The following is a 26,272-nucleotide window of genomic DNA, read 5'->3' on the forward strand; positions in this document are numbered from 1 at the left end:
CACTGAACATGGAGTTGGGAGGACCTGTGTATCATCAGCTCTTGTGAGCCATCGTGAGCCAACTCCAGCACACCAGTGATGATGTACACATGAACCATGGATGGTTTCTTTAAGACTTTTTTTTTTTTTTTGAGAGAGAGAGAGCTGTGGGAAGGGCAGAGGGAGAGAGAGAATCCCAAGCAGACTCCACGCTGAGTGCAGAGCTCATGGCAGAGCTGGATCTCATGATGGTAGATCATGACGTAAGCCAAAATCAAGAGTTGGATGCCTAACCGACGAAGCCACCCAGGTTCCCTGAACCATAGATGGTTTCTGCTGTAGAAAAGCTCCAAGAGTTTCTTATAGTCTGGCGATGCACAATGCCTGTCTTCCCTTTAGACCTACCATGGAGAAACCATGTCAGTGGAGGAAATACGATTTGTCTGATGTGATTTCTTCTCAGTGAACCCATGTCATTTCATAACTGCAATGGACCCTTTTAAGTGCTTGTGAACCTAAATGTTTCATCCAAAGTTACTTCCAGAACCAATGTTGAACTCATTCACCTATAGTTTAAGGAATCTATATTCTCCCTTATAAAAACCAGTACATTTCTAATCTTTTAACATGTTTACAATTCTCTGTAAGTCCTTCAAACTCTCCATGAGCAATTTGGAAATCTCATTCCTAAATTCTCAGTATCTTGAAGTGAATTCCATTCCAATCTGAGAGCCCAGAGCACATACTGCCTCTTCACCCACCTTGAGCTGTTTATTCTTCTCTTTTGGATCCAAAGATGTTTCTATTTGATGAGAATGATAAAAGGAAAATAAGGATAAGGATCCTTTCTCCATGTTTTCATGACAGATAATATTTGCTAACTGATAGGCAGAATAAGCTCCCCCTCCCCAAGATGTCCTCATCCTAATTCCTGCATTAGGAGGGATGTGTTATCTTATATGTAAATATGTTACTTTTTTTGGCAAAGAGGAACTAAGGTAGTATATGGAATGCAGCTTGCTAAACAGGAGATCTTAAAATGAGAAGATTATTCTAGATTATACAGATGATCCCAGTGTAATTACAAAGGTTTTTTAAATTTGGAAGAGAGAGGCCGAAAAGATTTAAAGATGCTACATTGCTGGCTTTAAAGATGGAGGAAGGGACCATGAGCCAGAAAATGCAGGTGGCCCCTAGAACTGGAAAAGGCAAGGAAACAGATTCTCCTTTAGAGCCTCCAGAAGGAAAAGGGCTCTGCTTACTCTTTGATTTTAGCTCCGTGAGACCCATTGTGGACTCTGACCCCCAGAATTGTAAGACAATAACTTTGTGTTTTTTAAACTACCAACTTTGAGGTAGATTTGCGGTAGTAGCCATGACTCATACATGAGGGGCACCTGCGTGGCTCAGTCGGTGAAGCGTCCGAATCTTGATTTCAGCTCAGATCATAATCTCAGGGTCTTTGGTTCGAGTCCTGTGTCGGGCTGTGCATTTAGAGGGGAATCTGCCTGAGATTCTCTCCCTCTCCCTCTGTCCACACCTGCTCATGCACGCTCTCTTTCTAAAATAAATAGATGAATCTTTAAAAAGAAGAAGAGGAAAAGGAAGAGGAAGAGGAAGAGGAAGAGGAAGAAGAAGAAGAAGAAGAAGAAGAAGAAGAAGAAGAAGAAGAAGAAAGGGAAAGAAAACTCATACATCAACCTATTCCAGGCCTTCTTCCTTGCATTCTTCCACTATCAAGACCCAAGAGTCCAGTACAGACAGTCCTCAACTTACGAAGTTTTGACTCACAATCTTTTGACGTTAGCATGGTGTGAAAGCAATACACATTCAGTAGAAATCATACTTCAAAATTTGAATTTTGATCTTTTTCCAGGCTAGTGATATTTGGTAGGACTGTCTCTCATGATTCTGGGTAGTGGCAGCCACAGCTCCCAGTCAGCCATGCGATCACAGGTGCAAACAACTGACACACTTACCACCATTCTGTACCCACACAACCCCTCTGCTTCTCTACCCTTGCTTTTCTAACGCATTGCTCCCCCACCCCCCAACTTTCTCTCCACCATGAAACCATCAGGAAAGCAAAACAAGAACTTTGTCACATATTTGGTAGAGAGGCCACTTTCAGACAGCAGGCTTGAGCAATGGAAACCTGAGCAAGGCAAAAGGGCCCATGGCGACCACCAGGCTGAATGCAAACAGGATCCTTAAGTGACCCACGTCAAAATAGCCATAGACCCTAACTTACCAACTACACCCAGGCACAGTTCCTAAGATTACCAAAAAAGGGAAAATTCCATACCATCGCATACTCCCTCACTCCACCATATAACTGTGGACTCTCACCACTGCCTCATGGCAGTCTCTCCTTTGCTGTCCTGCCCACCTCTCCCTAGCAATGTATTCAATAAACTTCTATCTCTTTTGTTCTGCCTTGGGTGAATTCTTTCACTGCTTGAACCACTGGCCCCCACCCAACTGGGACACCCCACATTTGGTGGCCTCCCTCATTCAATCAGATGACCCCATATTTGGGTCTTACATGAGTGAGATTTTCAGGAGAGGGTGGAAAGCTCATGTACTGCCGTTATCTTGCCCTTTGCTTCCCTTCAGCTGGGTGGGCAGGATGCAGTTCTTTCCCACAACTGAAGTTCTTGTATGTTCTCCCTTCTTATCCTTCCTTACCTATGTGCCCTCCACTGAGTCTCTAGACTAAGGTAATTGATTTCCACACCACCATAAATGTTCCCTTGAGTAACTCTGCTCTCTTTTATCTCTGGTTCCAGCCTTACACTTCAGGTTTCAGAGTCTCTGGAACTGTGTTCAATGAGTTTATTACTCATGCTCTGTACTCAAGTACCCTGAGTTCCATCAATCATTAATATGTCCTAGGGGCTGTGGGACATGAAAATGCTCCATGTGACCTGAATCCTCCTTGTTAGTTGGGACATTATCAGGTAACTATGCTGTGAGGTAGGAAGTGGTATGTGCTTTAAGAAAAGAATCGATAAGGTCCAATAGGAGCGCTGATGTGGGCAAAGGTCACTTCCAATTTGAAGACAGGCTTCAAGGAGGAGGGACTTTCCAGCAGGGCCTCGAAGAGTATGAACAATTTAGAGATGGGAAGAAAGGGGCTATCCTGTGAGCCAAAACTCAGAGTTGTGATAAGGCTGGGTGTATCCATGGAGAAGAATGAAGTTTGGCTTGGACAAGCATAGCTTGGTGGGTGAAGAATGTGAGATAAGACTAGAAATGTAGGTGGGGCCAGACCTTGGAAGATTGTCAAGTCAGCAAACAGGATTTGGCTTTTCGGCTGTAGTCAATGGGTGTCTTCAAAGTTTGGTAAGCACAGAGTAAAATCACATACTTTTTCAAAGGTATAATAACCACTCATTAAAAAGAAAATTGGTATTCAGTAATTTAACTAAGTTATATAGGTTGTTGCCTAACCACTGATAGCTCTCAAAAAATTTTTTTTCTTTAACAAAAGTTCTGAATTAAAAGGGGAGAGTGAAGAAAGTGTAACTCAGGTCCTGAAAGGCCCTGCCCGTGTGCACCCCAGAGATCAAGGCTGGAAACAAAAACCTTACCCAGGTCCACCAGGCAGAGGCCTGTCCTAAGCCGTACAGTTGGAGACAGAGGAAGAGGAGGCAGCTTGCAAATGCCGCGGGTGCTGCAGTGGAAATGACCTTGTAATGACATTCAGGAACCTAGCTTTGTCACTGATTCACAGGACCCTTCCCTTCTGTGGGCCTCAGTTTCCCATCTGGACACCGAGGGGGTCCATCACAGTGATCCCTGGATATGGGAGGTTCAGTGACTTCTGTCCTGCTAGCTTCTGCAATGTCTCACTCCCTCTGTCTCTACCCCCAAAAGGACCTGAAATGAATGTACCTCATCCATGCTTCTGGCCTGATCTGTGGGACTTCTCTTGTTCTAAATGTTGCACATAGAACTCTAGATTCAGGGAATGTCAACTCTAGGCCCCCTAATTCTATTACTTTGTCAGGTAGGTTTTGACATGCATTGGAGAGAAGTTTCAGCTGTGGTGAGGAAACCTTGAAGGAAACCAGCTAAAAACCTTCTTCTAAGGAAGGCCTGCCTGAGAGTACTGTAAGAAAGTGGCTTTTAGAAAAAGCTTGGCTTGATAGAATAAATGAGGTCATGTAAAGTTGTGAAGTGTCAGGTGGGATGGGGATGACAGTCAGGTCTTGGATGGGAAGTAGCACTGGAAAATGGCCCATTGACAGGGGTTCTACTCTTCACAGATTCCCTGGCCCCAGTACCTGGAGTTGCAGGTTGGCCTGGGAAGACGTATCTGATTGGTTTGTAAGTGCAGCCATCAATCTTTTGGTATCCGCTGTCTCCTCTGAGGGGGCAGCACAGTGCTGAGAAGATGGCCATAGAGAGAGAGCGGAGGTAGAAGTAGGGACGGGAAAGGAAGAGGAGGCATACAGGGTCCTAAAAGCTCCCCCAGATCTTACAGCATAGCCTGGCTCTGAGTGAGTCATACCCTGAGGAAGATTTCACATCTTCCCTGGCAACAACTTCTATTCTCTGGAGACAGGTGCCTTCTCAAAGCTAAGCCAAGGCCCCATCTGTTGTTGAAGTCTTCCATCCAGACCACTGACCAAAAGGATGGTATGGGGCCATGCCTGGCAGGGCTAAGCTCAAAGGCTCTTAGAGGGTACCTAAGTGAAGACCTCTCTCTACCAAGGAGGAAAATTAGGCTCAGAGACAGGAAAGGATTAGCTGCATTAGAACTTGACACCAAGCCTTCTTATACAAGATATAGTGGTTAAGAGAACATCAGCCTCAGAGCCGGACAACACACTGTCAAATCCTGCCTCCTCCACACCTAGCTGAGCAATTTGACCAACTTAACCTCTTTCAGGCTCTAGCTGCTGCATTTATCAAAATGGAGACAGTAATAGAATCCACCGCAGAGGGTTGCTGCAATGCTTAAATGAAATAATAACCGACACACAAGATAACTGACTCACAACAGAGTCAGTGCTCAGGACATGTTCAGGGAGCAAAGTACAGTCTTCTTTTCTCTACAGCCTGGAATAAACACCTTCAACCCCCAATTCTTGGGCCAGAGCGAACCACTCGGTGGTTGATACTGGGTTTTCCACAGCTGGTCATAGGCATCACTCTGGTTTTGCTCAAAGCACGGGTCAGAGAGGGGAGGGAGAAGAGGGCCTAATTCCACAAGCCCCACCTCTATCTCCGCTCTCTCTGTTTACACTGGGGTTGCAATTGTAAATATCCACAGAGAACAGACACGTATATAAACACGTGAAGCAGGCCAGGTGAGATGTGTGACAAATTGGAGAGTACAGTTTGATCCTGGCCTCATAAAATCGCCTTTGCTTACACTTCCTGGGGTGCTGAGGGCTGGCAGACAGACAGCCATTATGGGTCCAGCCGTAGTTTGAATTGTACAAACACTTACAATGTCACCTTTGTGGGGACACATGAGTCAATTCTTGACTGATAATGCTATCAACACTGGGTGGGTACCTGTAACCCCCAGCCTGAGCTTTTATCTCATGGACATGGTGAACTGTTCCCAACAACCTGTACTTGTGGAAACTGCAGTATTGACAGCTCAGAGGAGACTCTGTGGCCACACACAGAGACGCATCAGTTACTATGCATTTTAGGGTTGTTTTTTTCTTTCTTTTATCCTACCTGATTTTTTACAATTCCCTATTTCCATTAAGAAAGAAATTGTGCTTTGGTAATATGTTCAAGTAAAAGTGTGCAAAGTCAAATGTATAATTAAAATCCCTTCTAGAACCTTCTCTTTGGAAATAACCTCAGCAAGATCTTTTTCAGTTTTATTTTATTGCATACACACACTGTACTAGTTTGCTAGGACGGCCATAACCAAGTACCACACACTGGGCGACTTAAATAATAGAAATGAATTTTCTCACGGTTCTGGAAGCTACAAGTCTAAGATCAAGGTGTCAGCAGCGTTAGTGTCTCCTGAGGCCTCTCTCCTTGGCTTGCAAATGGTCATCTTCCACCTCTGCCTTCACACGGTTTTCACTTGTGTACATCTGCGTCCTCCTTTCCTTTTCCTATTGGCTTAGAGTCCACGCTAAAGACCTCATTTAACTTTAACTACCTCTTTAAAGATCTTTCCTCCAAATACAGTCACATCCTGAAATCCTGGGGAGTCGGGCTTGGACATAGGAATTGATGGGTGGCATACAATTCCGCCCGCAACAACATAGAACAATTCCTTTTCTGCAGAGTTCTGCAACTCGGTTTTCTCACTTAAAGTAGTTTCAACACGTTTTCAAGTCAGAAGGTTGTGTATCTTCCTGAGGAGGCTGAGATAGAGTATTTAGCTTTCTCATCTCCTATACATATACAGCAAGAGAGAAGAGGTTGGGAAGGGCCATTTGGGTCAACAACCAACAGCGTCCGTCAAGAAGCTACGCTGGCTCTTCACTGACTCTCTTCCTTCTTCTAATTGCTTTTATTGCTTTGTGTTTTCATCTAAAGTTCATGTGACTTTCTTCTGCTTTTTCTCCATATCCCACATTAAGTTGGCTACTGCATAAATTCTGCTCTGTGTGCTATTTCTATGATGTGTATTCTTTGAAAAATGCTATTACGTCCTTGCTTTCTTTTCTTAGCTCTTTTGGCTTCCTTGTTTCATCTCATTCCTTTGATTTATTACTCTTATCTTTTATCTCTTTTTTTCCACAGAGGTCACATGCTCTATCTTTTCTGTGGGAAGTGCAAGGCATATGGTATCTGAAAATCCTACTGCTCCCTGGGACGTGTTCTCCAAGTCTCCTGTTTGGCTCTCAGTAGTGCAAGTGGTTCCTCCTTTACTCACTTCCTTGTGTCTTTGGGTTCCCTGTATATTCTGCCCCTTGTACTAAAAAAGGCACATTGATGCCCTATTGTTTGCTGTCAAAAGTCTGTGTGTGCACGCATGCGTTTGTGAATTTTGTCTCAACTCTCTTCCTTGACCTTGTCAGGGCCCATCCTTTGGGCATGCCTTCAGTCTTTAGAGTGTTCCCAACCTGAGGTGAAGCTCATTCCGTTTGCAGGCTCCTTAAGGCCCCTGGAGCATTGCTTTGATGTGTCAGTCGAATCTATTTTAGTGTCTTTAATGTCATTATTAGGAAAGATTTTCTTACTTCAAGATTATGTAAATGTTCATCCATGTATGGAAATATACTTATCACTTTTTTTTCCAAATGGCTAGCCAACTTTTCCAATATCATTTTAAAAATTATCCAAATCTTCCCTACCTGTATAATTTGCTGGATGGTGTTTTTACACATAGTGTATATAACATACCAAATAATGTACAGACATAGAACTTTTCTAGGCTTTTCTTTCAGCCTCACTAAAATAGCTCTTCAGGCTATAACTATTGTCAGAACACTAATGTATATTCACAAACATATTAGATTATATTGCATTATATTATATTATTATATATAATATATATGAAATCAGCTTTATAATACAAGAAATTAAAAGCTGCATAAATTAAATAAAAGCTTCCACTGCTCTCACCTCCCACTGAGACCCCATGGACAAGGTCTAGTCAGAATGTTGACCTGATTAAAGCACAATGGATATGCCTTAAACAGGAAAACTTAGGGACAGCCTCTACTACCTGTGGGTAAGGCTGCTAGAGCAGGGCACAGGGACCCATGCTGTGACTCAAGAGTGAGAATTTTATCTGAAGTTATCAAATCTTTATTTTCATATAACAGACAGGGTCAAGTCTTATATAGATCATTCTTCAAATGATCAAAACAAGTGGCCCAAGGATTTATCTTAGGGAGGGAGCACTCTGTTTAAAAAACATTTCATAGTCCACTTAGATAGATAAAGTTGGCTCTCGGTCACCAAAGCCTAGTCATGAGGTGCAAAAAGGGAGTTCGATTGCTTTATGACAACAAAAGGAATTATTTAGAGTTCATGAGGAGAAGACAGAAACAAGGAAGGAAGACAGAAAAAGCAGAAAGCAGTGATACAGTAAAATCCCCAGGGCTGGGAGAGCTAAATGCACTTTGAAGAAGATATCCAATATTCAAAGTTGAGTTGTTAGTATTCTACTTTTTTTTAAAGATTTTATTTCTCAATTTGAGAGAGAGAGGGAGTGGGAGTGGGGGGAGGGGCAGAGGGAGAGGGAGAAGCAGACCCGTTGCTGAGCAGGGAGCCCCACATGGGGCTCGATCCCAGGACCCTGAGATCATGACCTGAGCCCAAGGCTGATGCTTTTTTTTTTTATAATATTTTTTTTATTATGTTATGTTAGTCACCATACATTATATCCTTAGTTTTTGATGTAATGTTCCATGATTCATTATTTGCGTATAACACCCAGTGCCAAGGCTGATGCTTAACCGACTGAGCCACCCAAGTGCCCCTGTTAGTATTGTTTTGACATAAACTCGCCCATTTCCCCAAGTTCTCAGCATCCTTTGCTCCTCAAATGAAAAGCCTGCGTGTAGTGGGGTGGGGAGAGGAGTAGAGGACAGTAGCTGTGTTCATATCTAGGTCTATGTGTTGTCATGGATGTCCATAATCTAAACTTATTCAGCAGAAATATGAACCAAAACAGAGGTAACAATGCGCAGGCAGGACCTGCCTCAAACTATGGCAAAAACTTCGTGAGATCATTGATTTCTACAAGTTATAAAATGGGGACTTTAAAGTACACTAAATTTTGCAAGCACAATGAACCCAGCTGACGTCTTGTAGTTTTCCAAAACGTCACTGGCTATGCCCACATTTGCCCCTCAAAGGAACTGGCATACTCATATCTTTGGCAAAATGCATTGCTGTATTTCTCAGTTTACCTCCCAGAAACAAGTGGGGAGAGAGAAGGAATAAACAAAATGTCAAAACCTCTGCTAGTTTTTCTAATGGTCCGTTTTTAAGCAGAGCAGGTTGGATACGATTACATTTTTTTTTATTTGTAAAATGTGGCTAATCGTAATAGCTTCTTCACAGGATTGTGGTGAAGATTACGTGGTTACTGCTGTACGTACCGTGCTTTAGAAGTGCCTGGCACACAGTAAATTCTGCGTACATTTACTATTACGACTACAAATACAGCTGTCATGATCATGCCTACTAGAATAAGGGGAGTTGAGCTGGAGGGAGTCTAAGAAGAAAGGAGCTGGAAACTTCAGGAGCAGGGAGTCAAGTGCCTGCCCCCGGCTCCCTCTTCACCCCAAACCTTTGACAACTAGACCATGAACTAGACTGGAGACTTCAGAGAAGTCCCCATTATCTGGGGATATTAATAGATAATAAGAATGCGGAATCAGTGCGGAAAGTAGGGGCTATTTCATCTCGCCATTTGGGGGAAATGTGTGGCTATTCTGGGGAGAAAACCGAAGCCGGAGTCAACAAAGCACCTGCATTCCTTCTGCAGAGGTGCTGGGCGAGGGCTGGGCTAACTGAGCCATCCTGCTTGTCTGCAGTGGACCAGCGAGCTGGTTTAATTTAGTGCCGCTAATATCGCCGTTTCCTCTTCCCTTTTCTGAATTAGAGTATCCACCTAAGCTGGGAGTCAGGTGGATAGAGCCCACTTAGGACAGTGTTTGCAGCCCTGGCTGCACAGCAGACGCACATGGAGGGCCTTTAAAATGACTGTGGCCCGGGCCCCACCCTGTGCATTTAAACCATCATCTGGAATAGGGCCCAATCCATCAGCATTCTTCAAAGACTCCCCCAGATGATTCTAGCATGCAGTCAGGATTATTAACCACTATTTTACAGGGTATAATTTTACCAAAATGTTATATTAAAGGTTCATTTCCTCGGAACAAAAGCTCACACAAGTTGTTTATTAAGAGATTCGCTCTTCCTGCATTCCTCCCCGTAGGGGATCCTAGTTGGAAGGTACACTTTGCATTTAGATTTTCCCTCGGGAATGTTAATTGCTTGAGCTATCATAACAGGATGGAATTTTTACTTATCCCTGGTAGGAGAGAAGGATCTGTACAACATGGTTGAACTCTGACCTCTATGCCTATTTGGATAGCCCCCCAAACTCAGCAAAGTAAGTGGTCCTGTTTTTTTATTTATTTTTAGAGATTTTACTTATTTATTTGACAGACAGAGAGCACAGGCAGAGGGAGTGGCAGAGGGAGAAGGAGAAGCAGGCTCCCCGCAGAGCAGAAAGCCCCATGAGGGACGTGATCCCAGGACCCTGGGATCATGACCCGACCGGAAGGCAGACACTTAACCGACTGAGCCACCCCGGCGCCCCAGTGGTCCTGTTCAATTGCCAGACTTGTGCACCAGTAAAAATGCAGGATAGAGTCAGTTAACAACACCGAGAAATCACCAGGCCCCCACTATAGAGGCTGAGATAACGAGGAAACCAAAAGTCTTTCTAAGACCAGAAAGTTCTGCTGTATCCCTAGAACTTCTTCCTGGTTTCCAAGCAGCCAGCCACCTGCTCTCAGCTTTCACCAAGAACTAAACAATTAAAGGAAGGAAAAAGATTATTCTAGGCCAGAAATGTTCTGGGAAACTTTAAGCAACCTTGCCTGTGGAGAGGACGTTCCTTGGCCTCTTTCCCTTGTCAAGCATGACCATCTTCTGGGCGGGGGAGAAGAAAGCTCACACTGAAACACCTGTCGACCACTGCACTGGGGGAGAGGAGCAGCGTAAGATCAGACCACTGACGATAAGGCTGCACAGGATCAGTTGCTAGACTCCCTCGTTTACATACCCACGGTGCGAGCCGTGCAGTAACACGGAGATGTGTTACCAAGCCAGAAATGACAAAACATCTCAGGTCTTTCCGGAAACCTGTGAAAGCTGCCCCTTGGGAGGTGAGGGCAGGCTGCAAACAGGAATGGTTTGACTGATGGGTTTAAAGAATTATCTGATGGCTCAATGTGGACACACTGCTTGCTTTCAGCGCCCATCCCTGACTTCTGCAGCCCCTGCTAGGGAAGAGATACTGTGGGACTAAGCATTACAGGTAAAAAGAGAGTTGACGCAGGAAGCAAGCAGAGAAAAAATAAGAAGGTTCAGAAAGGTCCCAGCCCGGTCTAGGCCTTTCCCTCCTGCAGGCCTGCCACCCCAGGGGCAGTGGACCACGGAGGAGCCCAGGGCTGGCAGGAGCTGCCCTCCCCTAGTGTTTTAGGCACTGTGCTTCCTCAGACTGCCATCCGCCCAACACTCCCCAGCAAATCCCTCCGCTTTTATGTCACACACCTGCCTTCCTTTCCCTTTAGAGCTTTTCTGGGCCCCCAGAGAGATCTGAATGAGGAACTAAAGAACATGAGTCAGGAAATGAGTAGACCAGAGCTTTGGGATCCTGTGCCCAAAGACACTACGTTTTTTTTTTCTCTGAACCTCATTTCTGTATTTTAAAAGAATCAGAGACTAGATTTCCCCCCTCCCGCCTAGGAACATTTTCCGGGCCCCACACCTCCCTCATCATAGCAACTGTATTGCTTCTTCTGTCTCCCTGACCAGACTGAGAGCTCACAGTATGAGAGGAGCCACGTCTGTCTTTATTTATTCTTGCGTCCCCACTACAGGGACACGCATATAGGCAATCAAAAACTGTATCTGTTGGATGAGAGAGAGGAAGGAGGGAAGGAGGATAAGATACCTCAGCTAGCTACTGGGCTCTTATTTGCATAAAGATTGCTAGGAGTCCTAAAAATTGCTACAAATCAGGAAGGAAGGAAGCTGCTTCTCTCCAGCCCCTAAGCAAGGGAAAATAAATGAGGCCAGAAGCAAAAACAAGACGTGGCCTAGATCTCCAACACAAGGCTCTGGCAACGTGCAAAAGCAGAGCTACCTGGGGGGGCCATGGTTTCACTGAACACCCCAAGTTAGCCCTCCCAGGGGTTTGGCAGAACAGGGGGTGGAAGGGTTTTCTTCCAATGGCATCGGAGATGCCGGAGGCCTTGCAAGAGCCAGCAGATGAGGCTTTGTTAAAGCTGTGCTATACGCATTTTCTTAATCTCAAAGGAATTCTGCAGAACAAGGAGGTCACCTGGGGGCTGGGGAAGACTACTGGTGTTAGCATGGGGCCGGGCCTGGGATGGACTGGCTGGAAGGGCCCCACAGTGGGCAGCCCCAGGATTCTCCCCCCACCTGGAGTGACTGGGGGAAGACTCTGGTGCAGCCCTTTAGCAAATGTGGCCCCAGAGGAGGAGGGAGAGGGGACGCCGATGGACTTGGAATGACGGAGTCTGAGGATAATCTGGCAAACATGTCTTGGAGTATAACCCAGGGTCTTAATTTTTCCAAAAAAAGGAAAACAGAGAAATATTTATCATTAGATTATTTTTGCAGTAATCCTGACCTCATGCTCAAATCATAGAATCAGAATCAGGGGCGTCTGGGTGGCTCAGTCTCTTAAGCGTCCAACTCTTGATTTCAGCTCAGGTCACGATCTCAGGGTTGTGAGATCTGAGCCTCACATCATATCTTGCGCTCAGTGGGGAGTCAGCCTGAGGTCTCTCCTCTCCCTCTAGCTCTACCCCTGCCCCTGCTCTCATGTGCTCTCTAAATAAATAAATAAATAAACAAACAAATAAAATCTTTTTTTTTTTAAATCACAGAATCAGAGGTCTTGCCCAGAGGCCCATTCCAACTTTTTTAGAAAGTATCCCTAAGAGCAACATCAACAGCGGCTACCATTTCACTCCATTGCTTTCGGCCCACAGGGCCAGGACTAGAGGAAGATAAGTGAGGCACTGGCCTTGCAAAATTTACAGGGTGCCCCAAAACTTAGCAATCACAGTAAATAATATGTTAATGCACTGATGCAAAAAAGCCCAGGATGAATAAAAGAGCAAAATTTTCGAGAAAGACAAATACCACATGATTTCACTCATATGTGGAATTTAAGAAACAAAACAGATGAACATCGAGGAAGGGAAGGAAAAATAAAGTAAGATGAAAACAGAGAGGGAGGCAAATCATCAGAGACTCTTAATGATAGAGAAACAAACTGAGGGTTGCTGGACAGGAGGGAATGGGGAGATGGGGTAACTGGGTGATGGGCATTAAGGAGGGCATGTGATGTAATGAGCACTGGGTGTTGTATGCAAATGATGAATCATCAAATTCTACCTCTGAAACTAATAATATACTATGTGTTAATTAAATTGAATTTAAATTTTAAAAAAAGAGTGCACTTACGGTGATGAGCAGTGAGTAATGTAGAGAACTGTTGAATCACTATATCGTACACCTGAAACTAATATAGCACTGTGTTAATTATACTTCAATAAAACAACTAAAAGCAAAACAAAACCAAAGTATTTTAAATAAAGACAGAATCTAATCCTGTACTGGCTGGACCTTGAGAGTGAGCACTGAGTTCGCCTCACCCTAGTCGTGGCTCCAACCAAACTCATTCTAATTTTAGGGCTTTTGTACTTGCTGTTCTCTGCCTGGAATGTTCCTCCCAAATCCTTGCATAGCCAGCTTCTTCTCATTATATGGGATTTTGCTCTAGTGTCATCAGCTCAGAAAGGCCCTCTCTTCTCTGACTTTGCTGTAAAATCGCCCTCCCTAGCCCCACCCCCACCCCCGCCCAGTTACTCTCTATTCCATTACTGTTTTGCTTTTTTCAAAACACTCATCTCTATGAAATTATGTTATTTGTTTCTATATTCGCTGATCTCCCTTCAGTCCCTGATACACAGTATAAGCTCATAGTATATTTGTTAAATGAATAAAGTACTTGCCTAGGAGATATCTCGCTAAGTGCTTTGCGTGCATGATTTCAACCTCTGTCGTACAGATAAGGAAACTGAAGCTCAGTGGGCTTACGAGACGATGATTTTAGTTCATGTGACATAAGGTCACATAGCTAGCCAATGAACGAAGGATCCAGTGATTGATTTCATCATCTCTACGGTTACCACCCATGTTTTGGGTTCCTTATTTCTCTCTTCCAAGGAAAGATTTAACTCTTTTATTCCCAAAGTCAGGCCTGCCTTCTCCAGGGAGCCTTTGTTGTGGAAACAGCAAAATACCAACGCTTTCCTGGATTAAAAGCATGGCCAACAGTAGGTTTGCACATCCAGGGAAGGCTCTGGTATGACTGCTCATGGATGGGGCTGTTCTCACCAGTTTCGCTGAGGTGGGGTCTGCCTCCTTCCTGCAAGTCTGGCACGTAGTCGTGTAGTGCACCCACATTCTTCTTCCTTCGAGGCTACAAACTGTCCAACTGTCCGATCAGGTTTGATGACATGGTGGCAGATCTGAGACCCAGAGCCCATCTGGGCTTGAGCTAATTTCCTCTTTCGTCTTGTATTAAAAGATGCCGTGCTTCTGCCTTCCTCAAGGCCTGTGTGTGTGTGTGTGTGTGTGTGTGTCTAAACGAGTTTAGATACCTTAAGATTCACTAATAATTTTACTGAGTTGTGTAACTAGCATCACAACCGAGGATCAAACATTCCCATCATCCCCTAAGATCTCCCATCCTCATTTACAGTTAATCCCCATTTCTACCCACAACCCCAGGCAACCACTAATCTACTTTCTGTCTCTATGGATTGGCCTTTTCTGGACATTTTATATTGATGGAATCATTCAACGTGTGACCTTCTGTGTCGGGCTTCTTTCGGTTAGCTTACTGCTTTTGAGGCTCATCTGTGTTGTAGCATGTATATATTTTGTTCCTTTTTATTGTATGAATAGTGTTCCAGATGTGTGATTTGAATGGGACCGAATGAGCAGCTCTGGTGCCTGGCTCCTTCCTCTAGGCCTCATTCCTGAAGAAGACATCCAATGGCCCTACTCACGGGGCCTCCCCCAGCTCTGAGTAACCTTCCAATTCTGTCTTCGTGGGAGGGCCCATCTGACCCCCTCATCATGCACTTGGAAACAGGTTGCTCTTCACATCCTCAACCCAATGTCCTCTGCGGTCCTGGGTCTCCTTCGTCAGACTGAAAGCTCTCTGCAGGGAGAAATGGGGTCCTCAGCGGCTTCTACATTGTTCAGTCTTCCAAGAACAGTGCTGAGCAGAAAGCAAGTGCCCATTAGGTATGTGTGAAGGATGCTTGTGTGCGAAGCCAGGCTGCCCCAGGGACTGTGGACGATGCCCACGTTCCCTCCGTCCCTTCGGCCCCAGCTGCCTGATGCTCAGTGCATGCTCAGCACCGCGACACTGAGTGAGTCCAGCAAGACACAGGGCGAGAGCTTGGCTGCGTCAGCTCTCCTGAGGCCATGGGCCCAGATATCCCTCCAGTCAGTTCTCCAGAATATACTGGACATATTCAGTTCTCCAGAATATACAAAAGCTCTGAGTCTGAGTGACCTCAGGAACGGTTTCTCCTCTGGAAAACAGGAGAAGTATCTCCGCCACAGGCTAGGAGGACTGAATGAGATAAGGTATCAATAACGCAGGCCCAGAACACGCAGCCGCCTTCCCCGCAGTGCTTCCATCTTCTCCCTACTCCTCCCGTCCTACCTCTCCCAAAGTCAGTAGATAATGGAAATTCCAAGCTACTTTAGAACCTGGTAAAAAGCGGTATTATCACTATCCTAAAGGTATTACTATCTCTGTGGAAGGATTTAACCTGTTAGGGGAAGGCGTTCCAAGGACAGATTCCGAGTGGATACTGCTGAGCTGTTGCAAGGCCGAGGGGCACATGGACAGTTCTCAGCTGTGTTTCATTTGATTTCTATAACAGAAGTTCCAGAGAGGAATTGTCAACATTTAACAATGTAGAGGTTTCATATTATAATCTGGATTTCTGTCTTCTCTTGAAAACAAAAACAAAACAGAAGACCTGGCCGTTGGGCTTCATGCTTTGAAGGGCAAGCACTTCCCAAATGGCCTCAGTCCCCATGGGTTTTCTCTGAAGACGAGGGTCCATTCTCTTCACCGACATTCATTTATATTTCCTGCCTGGCCCCTGACGCACTTGAACCTGTGCCCCCTTCAACAGAGATGCCCAAAGAGAATCATTCCTGGAACGTACAAAGGCTCAGTAAAGAGGTGAGTTGCTCAGAGATGCTAACTGCCCACTTGGGGTGAGGCCGCTGTTACTCTGCCTTTGTTTTATCTTAATATCCACTGCAAAATATAGGCGATAGTAAGAGCTTGAAGTGGGGAGTAGGGGGGGTTGGGGGGCGGTGGGCTCAGCTTGGTCTTAACTTTTGGCTAGAGTCTAGGAAGGGGAGGTTTGGTGAATTCCTTTCTATGCTTCAGACCAGAAGACCCGCCCAGCCCTTTACCTCTTCACGAGAGGCGGTGAATATAACCTGCTCGGGCTGGTGGCCGCGCAGACACTGGGGGCACTGCATGCACACTTGACAGCAAGTGTTATGATGCTTTTGTTGTTACCATAACCAAACCCCTGATTTCCTGCCACTCAGCCAGCTCGCAGCAGGATGGGCTCCTGATACCCTTGCTTTTCAACAGCCACCTCCACTACCCTCTGTCTCCTGACCTCTTCCAAATGCCTCCACTCACTTTGCAGCCCCGCACCCACACCTTAGATCTACCCACGGCCCCACCCCTTTGGCCCTAACTTCTGGCTTTTCTCCAACAAGACTAGCACGTCTATCCCCGGTTGCACTGCTCCTCGCTGCTCCAGGTCAACAGCTCAGGCTGCCTACTCCTGCCCCAGGCCTAAAATGCAAGCTCTTGGAGGCAGTGCCTCCCAGTGGGAATCAAGATAGCAGAGGACACAAATGCAGAGGCTCCTTGACTCTCAGGGGAGTGAGGACCACCACGGGGGCAGGGACATGTCCGCGTCTGCCTTGTTGGCTGCTGTATCCCCAGCACCTAGGCCAGTCCCTGGTACACAGCAGGTGCTCAGTAAATGCTTGTTGAACGGATAAATGAATTAACACATGAATGAATGAAGAAGTGAATGAAATGGATCAGAGACCCGAGTGGGAAAAATCGCATAAATTCTGTAACTCTCCCAGATGGGTTGGTTTTGCAAGGCTGCTTATTTTTCTTTCGTGAGTAGGGATAAAATCATTAAGGGGAAGACAGTCTGTGTGCTGGCCTTCTAGGGGAAGAAGCAGGGAGATTTCCCTCTACACTGCACTCAAGCCTTAACTAGGGCATGGGGTCCTTGACGGTGACCTCCAAAGAAGCTGGGAGGGATAAAGAGGGAGGGAGGGGAGCACCCACAGCACAGCAAGGCCAGACAGCTTGGGGAGCCACTGGGGATTGAGAAGCCACCGAGAGCCAAGCAGGAGAGAGGCCTGCTGGGATTTTCCTCCCGTGGGCACCACTAATGAAATGCCTGCCCCACAAACCCTAACTCTGATTTGCTACTGACCTTAAACAAGACCCTCACTCCATTTATGGGTGAGTCACCTGGGGCCCTGCTCTGGGGTTGTCAAAAGGCAGCCCCCTCATCAATGTAGCTAGTAATTGGCCCTGAATGATGTAAAACCAACAGCATCACCACCACAGTACATGACCTTCCTCTTCCTCTCAGTTCTCTTGCTCTTCCTGCCTGTTTTCTGTGCTAAGTGGATAGCTATGGCAGCTTGGGCTTACCAAGCCCCAGACCGATGAAACCACTTCCTTCCCGTGGAGCAGTGCCAGCATCGTGAGCCCAGACGTGGATTTTTTCCCCTCCTCCTCCCCACTGCCCCCATCTGTCCATGTGTCCCCAGAGATGAGCCATGAACCCCTTTGGGCAGTGGAAGCCAAGATGAAAGAAGCAGCCCCAAGCACTGGCCAGCAGATAGCTACTTCTCCCCTTTCTTCTGGCCATGTGTCTCCCTCTTTGGGCTCAAGTTAATGTCAGTCAACCTCTATCAACTTCCTGAGGTTGACTGTCTTTCACCATGATTTTTCTGGAAATTTGAGCTTTTCTATTTCTGGGGCACAGCAAACCTGGGGTGCCCCGAAGGTCTGGGATGGGAGCAGAGTCCAAGCAGCTTTAGGCCTCTGGGATGCTGCTCCTTCTGCATCCATTCCCTTCCACCACGATGATGCTATAGTTGGGGGGCGCCAGGGAAGGCCCTTTGCAACAGGCCCTGCATTACCTTAGAACTCTTCCCTCTCAGGGCTCCTGGCTGGCCCAGTCGGTGGAACGTGCAGCTCTGGGTCTTGGGATTGTGAGTTCGAGCCCCACGTTGGGCGAAGAACCTACTTAAATTTAAAAAAATTAAAAATTATATATAAAAAAAAGAACTCTGCCCTCTCGTTTGTTACTCAGGATCTAGAACAGACGCTCTGCCCTAGGCATCTCCTTGCGGAGCTGGTAATCACAGCTAAAATTTGTTAAGCATTTATTTTGTTTGACCAGGCCTTACACCAAACACTTCATTATCTCATTTGACGCTCATAACAATCTACAAGGTATGTGATATTATTTCCTTCATTCTTCAAATGAAAAAAAAAAAACGGGCTTAGGGAGTTAGGTAATTGGCCCAAACTCACCAGCCAATAAGTGGTAGAGCTGGAAATTTGAACCCAGGAAATGAGACTCCAAAGTCTTAGGTCTTGTCACCATTTCCGTATCCTCTCATTGGGCCGAAGGGTTGGGGGAGGAGGGGGGGTCAGTACAAGGGTTTCCTTTTGGGGCTGTTAGTAAGCCATCTCTAGGGGTGGGAAACCAACATCCGTGAGGAACCTGAGGCAGCTATCTGGTCTCCCCAGTTCCCAGCTGCTGGGGAATATGTCTGCGCCAGCTAGAATCCAGCACCTAGCAGGTATGGCAGCAGGCTATCTCTTCGTGCCCTCATGATTACCCCAGTCTTCAGATCAGAAAGAAGGCCCTTCTCACTGGATCCTCTCATGACCCAGCCTCTGACCAGCTCCCAGGGGGTCATGGTCTTGTGGGGCTAGCAAACTCCTCTCCTCCACCCTGTGTTCCCTGCCCCCACCTTCTTCCTCGGGAAAGGCCCCCCCTCCTGGGCCTTGTCTGAAAGAGTCCCTGCCTTGAAGGAGACCAGCCCTTGAGCCACAGACCCAAGGAAGAAGTCCTCACCACCCATCAGTCTCCTGCCCCGGGCGGGCCTCTGTTGGCACTGCCTGAGCTACTCTGTCTCCAGGGAAACCGCCAGGTTACCTGAGATTAACACAATCTGGCAGAATTCCACCCTCACATTTATGGGCCTGAGTAATATTCCATTGTATAAATGGACCACATCTTTATCCATTCGTCTGCTGAAGGGCATCTCAGCTCCTTCCACAGTTTGGCTCTTGTGGACATTGCTGCTATAAACATTGGGGTGCATGGGTCCCTTCTTTTCACTACATCTGTATCTTTGGGGTAAATACCCAGTAGTGCAATTGCTGGGTCATAGGGTAGCTCTATTTTTAACATCTTGAGGAACCTCCATACTGTTTTCCAGAGTGGCTGTACCAGCTTGCATTCCCAACAACAGTGTAAGAGGGTTCCCCTTTCTCCACATCCTCTCCAACATTTGTTGTTTCCTGTTTTGTTAATTTTGGCCATTCTGACTGGTGTAAGGTTAGGTATCTCATTGCGGTTTTGATTTGTATTTCCCTGATGGCTACTGATTTTGAGCATTTTTTCATGTGTCTGTTAGCCATTTGTATGTCTTCTTTGGAGAAGTGTCTGTTCATGTCTTCTGCCCATTTTTTGACTGGGTTATTTGTCTCTGGCCTTTTTTAACTAGAAAAACTGCCCCTAACTGCTCCCTGCACACACCCACATGCTTATTTTGTTCTTGTCACAAAAGTGAAATACGTCCATTGCGGTTTGAGATGCCTCAGGAAGACAGAACCGCCAGGCCTTGCTCAGGGACTGGATGAGGAGGGTCAGAGAAAGAGAGGAATCTGGAATGATGTGGAGATTTCCGGCCTGAGCACGTGGATATAGAGACTAAAGGAAGGAAGCTTCTGGTAGGCAACTGACAGTCCCACTTCCTGAAACGGGGCTACTCTCTCCAAGACAAAATGAAGAAATTTGGGAAGTGTTTCCCACCTTCTGATACGGAGCAGAGGGACCCGGGAGCAAGGCTGGCCGTGGGACGCGGGGACCCACGGTGTTTCCCTCATTTGTGTCGCTGTGGATCAACCAAGGTCAGAGCGGCTTCTATGAGAACAGAAGACTCTGGGCCAGCAAGAGGAGGCAGGAAGCCAGGAAGGAGGCCACACCACACCATGCCATGTGCCTTGAGTGGCCGTTGAGCCGAGGAGAAAACATGAGAAAACCGACCCCCTTGCAGCTGTTACACCAGATGAGAAACCACAAGAGCGAAGCTGCCCCGCGAGGGCTGCCGGGGCCCAGCTCTCTGCAGGCTGTGTGTCAGCGAGGCAACGGGGGTACAGCTCGCCTCCTCTTACAGGAACACCTCTCAGCCAGGAGTAGTGCTAAGGACTAAAACGCCAGGCACAGAGGAGGAACCTCTAGCAAGGCCTGGCAAGTTCGACCCCAAAGTGCCCCCTCCGGAACACAGGCAGTTTTGGGAAGTCAGGATAGCGGATGCGAGCTTCACAGGGCCACACTCGGGTGTGAGAAATGTCACATTTCTTTGTCTCTATAAATACGATGAGTTTTCTCAGGGCCCTCACCCACTTTGCGGAGACGAAGATCCCATCACGGTCACAATCCAGACGCTCCGTCTCTCATGTCAGCATCTCCCTACCACACACTCGCACGTACACACAGAAAATGCTGCCAAGTCCCGAGACTGCCGGGCAGAGCAAGCCGGGGAGGGGGCAAGTGGTCCAAAAGAGGCGCAGCAAGGAAATCCGTGAGACGGGAGCCACTGGCTGTGCAAACTGCGAAAGGTCTCAGGCCACGGCTGGGAGCCCCGTTTGGTTCCTGCCAGGGGCACAGCAAACGAAGCCGCGAGAAGAGAGGCAGCGCCGGTCTGGGCCCGCTGCTATCTTGTAGAAAGCTCTCTACATGACAGAGACCACGGCGACGGCCCACGAGGCCTCAGGCCCTCACGGAGGGTCACACAGCAGGGGAGGAGGCTTGCCCGGGAGAGACTCCCAGGAGGGCTCCTTCCGCCCCCCGAAGCCTCTGGAAGCAGGCCTCCTGCAACGTTCCTGTCGCCCGCCGTGTGCTTCTCAGACAATCCTCCTCAAGCCACTCGCTCTCGTCTTGCCTCTCACCTCCCCTGCAGGTCCTGGCTTGTATCTGGTTTCAGTTCTCCACGTCCACGTTTCGTCTCTTCTTGCCTTTCCCAGCTCCCTCATGCGGACTCAAGCCGCGTTCCCTCGTGATGCTCTTTCCTCACTCTGAGGCCAGGGGTCCTTCCTGCTGACTCCCTTTCTCTGGCTGCTTCAGGGAGCCTAGGCGGGAATGCATGGGCGCTACTCTCTCAAAAGCCCAAGTTCCACAGTTACCCCCCTTGCCCCGGAGTCGGGGTGGGGGGGGTCCACATTTATCCCAGGCCCCAGCTCGGGCTCGAGAGGACAACTCCGGCTTGCTTGGCCTCTGCGGCCTGGCCTCACCCTGCCCTTCTCCTGCACCACGGTCAGCTGATTCTCCAGCAATGACAAATTCTTCCTACTCAAACGAGGGAGAGAGCCGGGGCTCTTTCCTGGCCGAGTTCCTCAGCCCGGAAATCCGGGGAAGGGGAGGGATCGTGCCCCTAAGGCTCACGGCTCCCTCTAGTGGCGGCGATGCATCTACAGCTAAGGGCACCGAGCAATTGCTAACACCGTTGCTAGGCACTGTATAATGTATTCTACATAGATTAGTAATTTAATGTTCACATCAGCCCACGGAGAGAGGCATTATTATTATTACCATCATTTTACAGATAAGAAGACAGGCACGGAGAGATCAAGTAACTAGCCCAAGGTCACACGGCCAGTTAGGAATAAAGCCAGGCTTGAAGCCCAGGAAGTCTGGTTCCAAAGTTGGTGATTTAACCTCTGTGCTGCACTGAATCTCAAAAAACAAAAAACAAACAAAAAAAACCAAAAAGCCATAGCACCCACCCACTCTACTAAAACCCTCAGACACACCTCCACCCCTCCCACAGAATATTCTTTTCCAACAGACATGCTACAGGCTTACAGATGGATAGTGTGAGCCCCCTTCCTCATTTTACTCTTAGCAGGTAAGGTGAGAGAAGGATGGTACTTCTCTGACCAGGCAGGCCACTGCTCCAAGCTTCCCCTGGTTCTGGAGCAGCAAGATGCATGTTCAATGGCCTCATCCAGCATAAAGAGAGTCACTGTCTTAAGCTGCAGGCTCAGCCTGGGGATAGACGGGTTCTCTTGCTACGTGGTTATGGCTCTTTAGCCAGGCACAGGAATGGAATGATGTTGGACTACGGACTCGGTTCTAGAAAGAACTCAAGAACATAGTCTCCAAAGAACTTGTCTGCCCCATTTCTCCTGGCTGCCACACCTCCCTGTGAAGAGAGGAGCAAACCTCACATATCAGCTGCCACTCAGGCCAGAAGCCAGCACGCAGAAACACTGAGGAACCACCACAAGGCTCAGCAACTGCAAGAGATGTCCAACTTCTGGTCAAGGACCCCTGTCCTCACATGAGGGGTAATCTGAGCATGAGGGGCAGGCTCAGCTCCAGCAGTGGGAGGAAGGTGAAGGGTCTCACGAGATATTTCCTCCTGACCCTCATGCGGGAGAGCACGTGGTCCTGGTGGGTTGAGGATGGGCCCATGACAGTCTCGTGGGCACTCTTCTCCCTCTTAGTTTTCCTTTCACTTTTGCTGCCTGCATGCCCAGAACCCTGCAAAGCCTCTTTCCGCCTAATATCCTCATGGCGGGAGTTCTGGGAAAACACAGACAGCATTTATGAATCCCAAACCCAAGTAGGTATGAAGTCATAGTTTAAAAATCACATTCCACAAGTGAAAAGAATTTTTAAAAGGAAGCCAAATCTTTAATTTGTGTCTCTACTGTAGTAGAAGGGATTTAATTTATAATTTCTAACGAGGTTATATGGGGCAGAGCCTTTAAAAGTAAGACTGCCAAAAGAACAGTCTTTGAGGTTTATAAATGATTCGTGAGAATCTTCTCTTCCTTTTTTCTGTTATGCCATCTGTAAAGTTAACTGCCCAGCCCTCCAGCAGCTGTTGGTAGCAAAAGCAGGCTTGATGGAGAGTTCTGCCCCTCACCAAACGGAAAGCCCAGTGTTCTTAATTAAAAGGACAATGCAGGGCCCAGTATTAGAGTAAATGTCTGTTCTTGCTGAGGCCTTAAAATATAAAAGAATTCCACAATGGGACATCAGACCTTCTCTAACTTAGTGGTTCCCAGACTGGAGTTCACAAAGGTAGCACATTTGAGCTGTTAGAATCAACTCTAAGATGCCATGACGTCGTTAAAGTGAATAACAGCACTATTTTATGTACCATTGAGAAAGAAAAAAAAAATGCTATCAATTAAACCAAGTGTTCTCTTTGTTATAAGATGCATTTGGGTTTTAGAGATGTTAAAATGTGAAAACGAATTCACAGAATCAATGAAACATGACTGATCGAGTGTTGTGAGGATGAAAGGGGTCACTCCTCACAGCGTGCTTTGGGCAGCGTTTGACACGCCGGGAGAACTCCGATAAATGTTAACTAGGAACTTGAATTGTTGACGTATCTTGGCTGTTCCTATTTGGGATTTAATCCTAAGAAAGATAAGAGGCTGTATTCAGGAAGAATAATTCGCTTCCCACAGCAGAATGGAGAAGCGGAGGTTGAGTTGGTGAGGAGGATGGTCGCGAGGAGGCTGTCAGAGGATACGCCAGAAAGATGGGTTGCATGGAGCTGAGATGAGCACACTTGGTCCATGCCAGGGAGGATTCAGAAGTCTGGTCCCTGTCTGGACTCAGCCTGGAGAACAGGAGCCACTGCCTAGCAGAAGCAGAGTCACGGCAGGGGAATCCTGTGACAAGGTCTAAAAAACCTGTATCATTACCATAATAATGAGGCCACGAACTAACAACATGTCTGCTGGGCAAGGGTCCCTCATCCCCTCCCCCAGAGTAATTGTGTTCTTGAGGGCATTGGGCAGGAAGGACTGGTTATATCACCAGAGAAGGGAGAGTAAGGCCACCACATGACACCTCTCCACTCACCACAAAGTTCTGTGTAGCTCAGGGAGGGGACCAAAACAAGACCACGAAGGGAGGGCCATCTGGCTCAGATCGACTTCCTCATGGCCACCAACTGTGCCCACATTTGGTAGTTGCTGGTACCAAAGGACCATGAGGGAAAGAAGCCCCTGGTTTACACCAAACCCACTGCGCCTCATTTCTAGGTCCCAGCTAAGTCCTGTTATCTCTGCTTTTACCTCTCCTTTTCCATTGCCATGAGACAATAGGACCCGTAAGATTTCTGTTTCGGGGAATGTATGATGGTTGCCTCTCTGGCCCCATAGGTGGTGGTGGTAGTATTCCATGAGCAAGGGATTCCAATTAAGGCAAATGGGACACGTTAAAAACCCACTCAAATGACAGTAAAAGGAATGTTTTTCAAAAGCCATAAACCCACAAAGAGAATTGTAGAGGAAATAATAGTCGACTCAGGTGTCGGAACTATTTTTTTAAATGGAAAGCTGACGGAAGAGATAGAAGATGGGAGGAAAGTGGGGAGCCTGTCAGGGGAAGCCAAGAAGAAGCAAGATGATTTCCACCCAGGAAAGGCTTAGGGCTTGGAGACACTCATACCTCTCACAGCAACATAGAAGCCAGAAGACAAGTAAACAATAGCAGCCCTAACTGCGACAAATATCATTTTTTTAAAGAAAAAAAAAGCATCATTCAACCACCCCGTCCTCATCAAGATACATCCCTCTGTTCCTTCTCTCCTATAGTCAAACTGATCTTAAGTATTGTCAGCGTTCCGTCCTCATGTCCTCATCTCCTCCCATTCCTTAATGAACTTCCGTCTGCTTTTCTCCCCCATCACTTTGCCTAAAGCCCATCCTGCAGTCGCTAATCCGATGGGCACTTCGGCATCCATATAAGATCTGAGATCTCTTCCGTGTTAAGGTGACATTGTTCATCTTTCTCTCCTTAAAACTCTTTTTGCCCTTGGTTTCTGAATCTCCACACTCCTCTGAGGTCTGGCCTCTCCTTCATGACCTTCTTAACAAGCTCTTCCTTTGCCTCTCTCTTATGTTGGTTTCCTGGGGATTCTGCATCTTCTCGTTTCACTCTAGCCACTCTGCCAACTCCTTCTGTACCTACTGGAGAGTCCACAAGGGTTTCTCATTGATGAATGACACTCAAGTGAATTAATCATCTTCCCAACCATCTTCTAGTTCAGAAAAAGGCACCACCATAAACTAGGCATTCCTATTCCATTTTCCCCTCTCCCTCCCTGTGTTTGCTATCTATTGCTGCATAAAAAATTACTCCCAAAGCATAGTGGTTAAAAATAGGTATTTATTTTACTCGTGATTTTGTGGGTCAGAATTCACAAAGGGCTTGGCTAGGCAGTCCATCTCTGATCCACGTGGTATCAGTCGGGACCTCCTGGGGTGGAGGATCTACTTTCAAGATGTCTTCTTCACTCACGTTGTGTGACACCTCAGTACTCCTCAATCTTTTTCTCTTCGCATGGCATCTCATTCTCCGAAGTCTCTCCAATGCCTTGGGCTTTTCACAGCTTGTTCTCTGCATAGTCATATTTCCTACCCAGAGGTTCTAAGAGACAGGAAGTGGCCAGGCTAGTTGGGTACTAACTTGGAACCGACACAGTTACTTCTACGTTCTATCGGTCACAGTAGCCTCTAGGAGCACTCAGAGTTAAGAGGGTGGAGAAAGGCTCCATCTCTTGATATGGATGGGGACCCATCTTAGGAAATAAAATCTACTGTGTTTACCCACACAACCAATCACTGGATCTTATCTGTTCTACTTTCTAACTGCCTCTCAAATGCATTTACTCCTCTCCTTTTCCACTATCACCACCTTATGTAGGCCAGCATTGTCTCCCTCCTGGATTCTTGTCTTAGCGTCCTAACTGGCTTCCATGGTACTTCTAGATCTTCTTTATTCTCTGTAGGACTGATAGCATGATCCTTTTAAAAGGCAAATTTAATTATGTTTCTTCCTATAGTTAAAGCTTTTACATAGCTCCCATTGCCTTTAAAAGGAAAAATCTAACATAGTTTACAAGTCCATTCAGGACCCCACCTCTGCCTATATTTCCACCCTCAACCCAGACGGTATGATGGATTTAAGTATAGTTCTACATATTTAGAAGCATTTTATTTTAATTTTTTTTAAAGATTTTATTTATTTATTTGACAGAGATAGAGACAGCCAGCGAGAGAGGGAACACAGGCAGGGGGAGTGGGAGAGGAAGAAGCAGGCTCCCAGCGGAGGAGCCTGATGTGGGGCTCGATCCCATAACGTCGGGATCACGCCCT

General features: G+C 46.8%; 1 protein-coding gene across 7 annotated transcripts in view; it reads right to left on the reverse strand.

Moving 5' to 3' along the window:
* SUSD1 (sushi domain containing 1) overlaps positions 1–26,272 on the reverse strand; it is a 218,253-nt gene that overhangs the window by 24,119 nt on the left and 167,862 nt on the right. For 2 of the 7 annotated variants that reach the window (XM_040631710.1, XR_005835228.1), the window contains one exon: positions 17,989–18,091. The exons of 2 other annotated variants lie outside the window; for them this stretch is intronic. In XM_040631710.1, coding sequence (XP_040487644.1) covers positions 18,006–18,091 — 86 coding nt within the window. In that variant the 3' untranslated portion in view covers positions 17,989–18,005. Of the gene's footprint in view, positions 1–17,988; positions 18,095–25,263; positions 25,545–26,272 lie in introns of those variants that run through there. 3 more of the 7 variants (XR_005835229.1, XM_040631712.1, XM_040631709.1) reach the window with 2 other exon arrangements.

This window comes from Ursus maritimus, unplaced genomic scaffold, assembly GCF_017311325.1.
Source record: "Ursus maritimus isolate PB19 unplaced genomic scaffold, ASM1731132v1 scaffold_17, whole genome shotgun sequence".
NCBI lineage: Eukaryota > Metazoa > Chordata > Mammalia > Carnivora > Ursidae > Ursus > Ursus maritimus.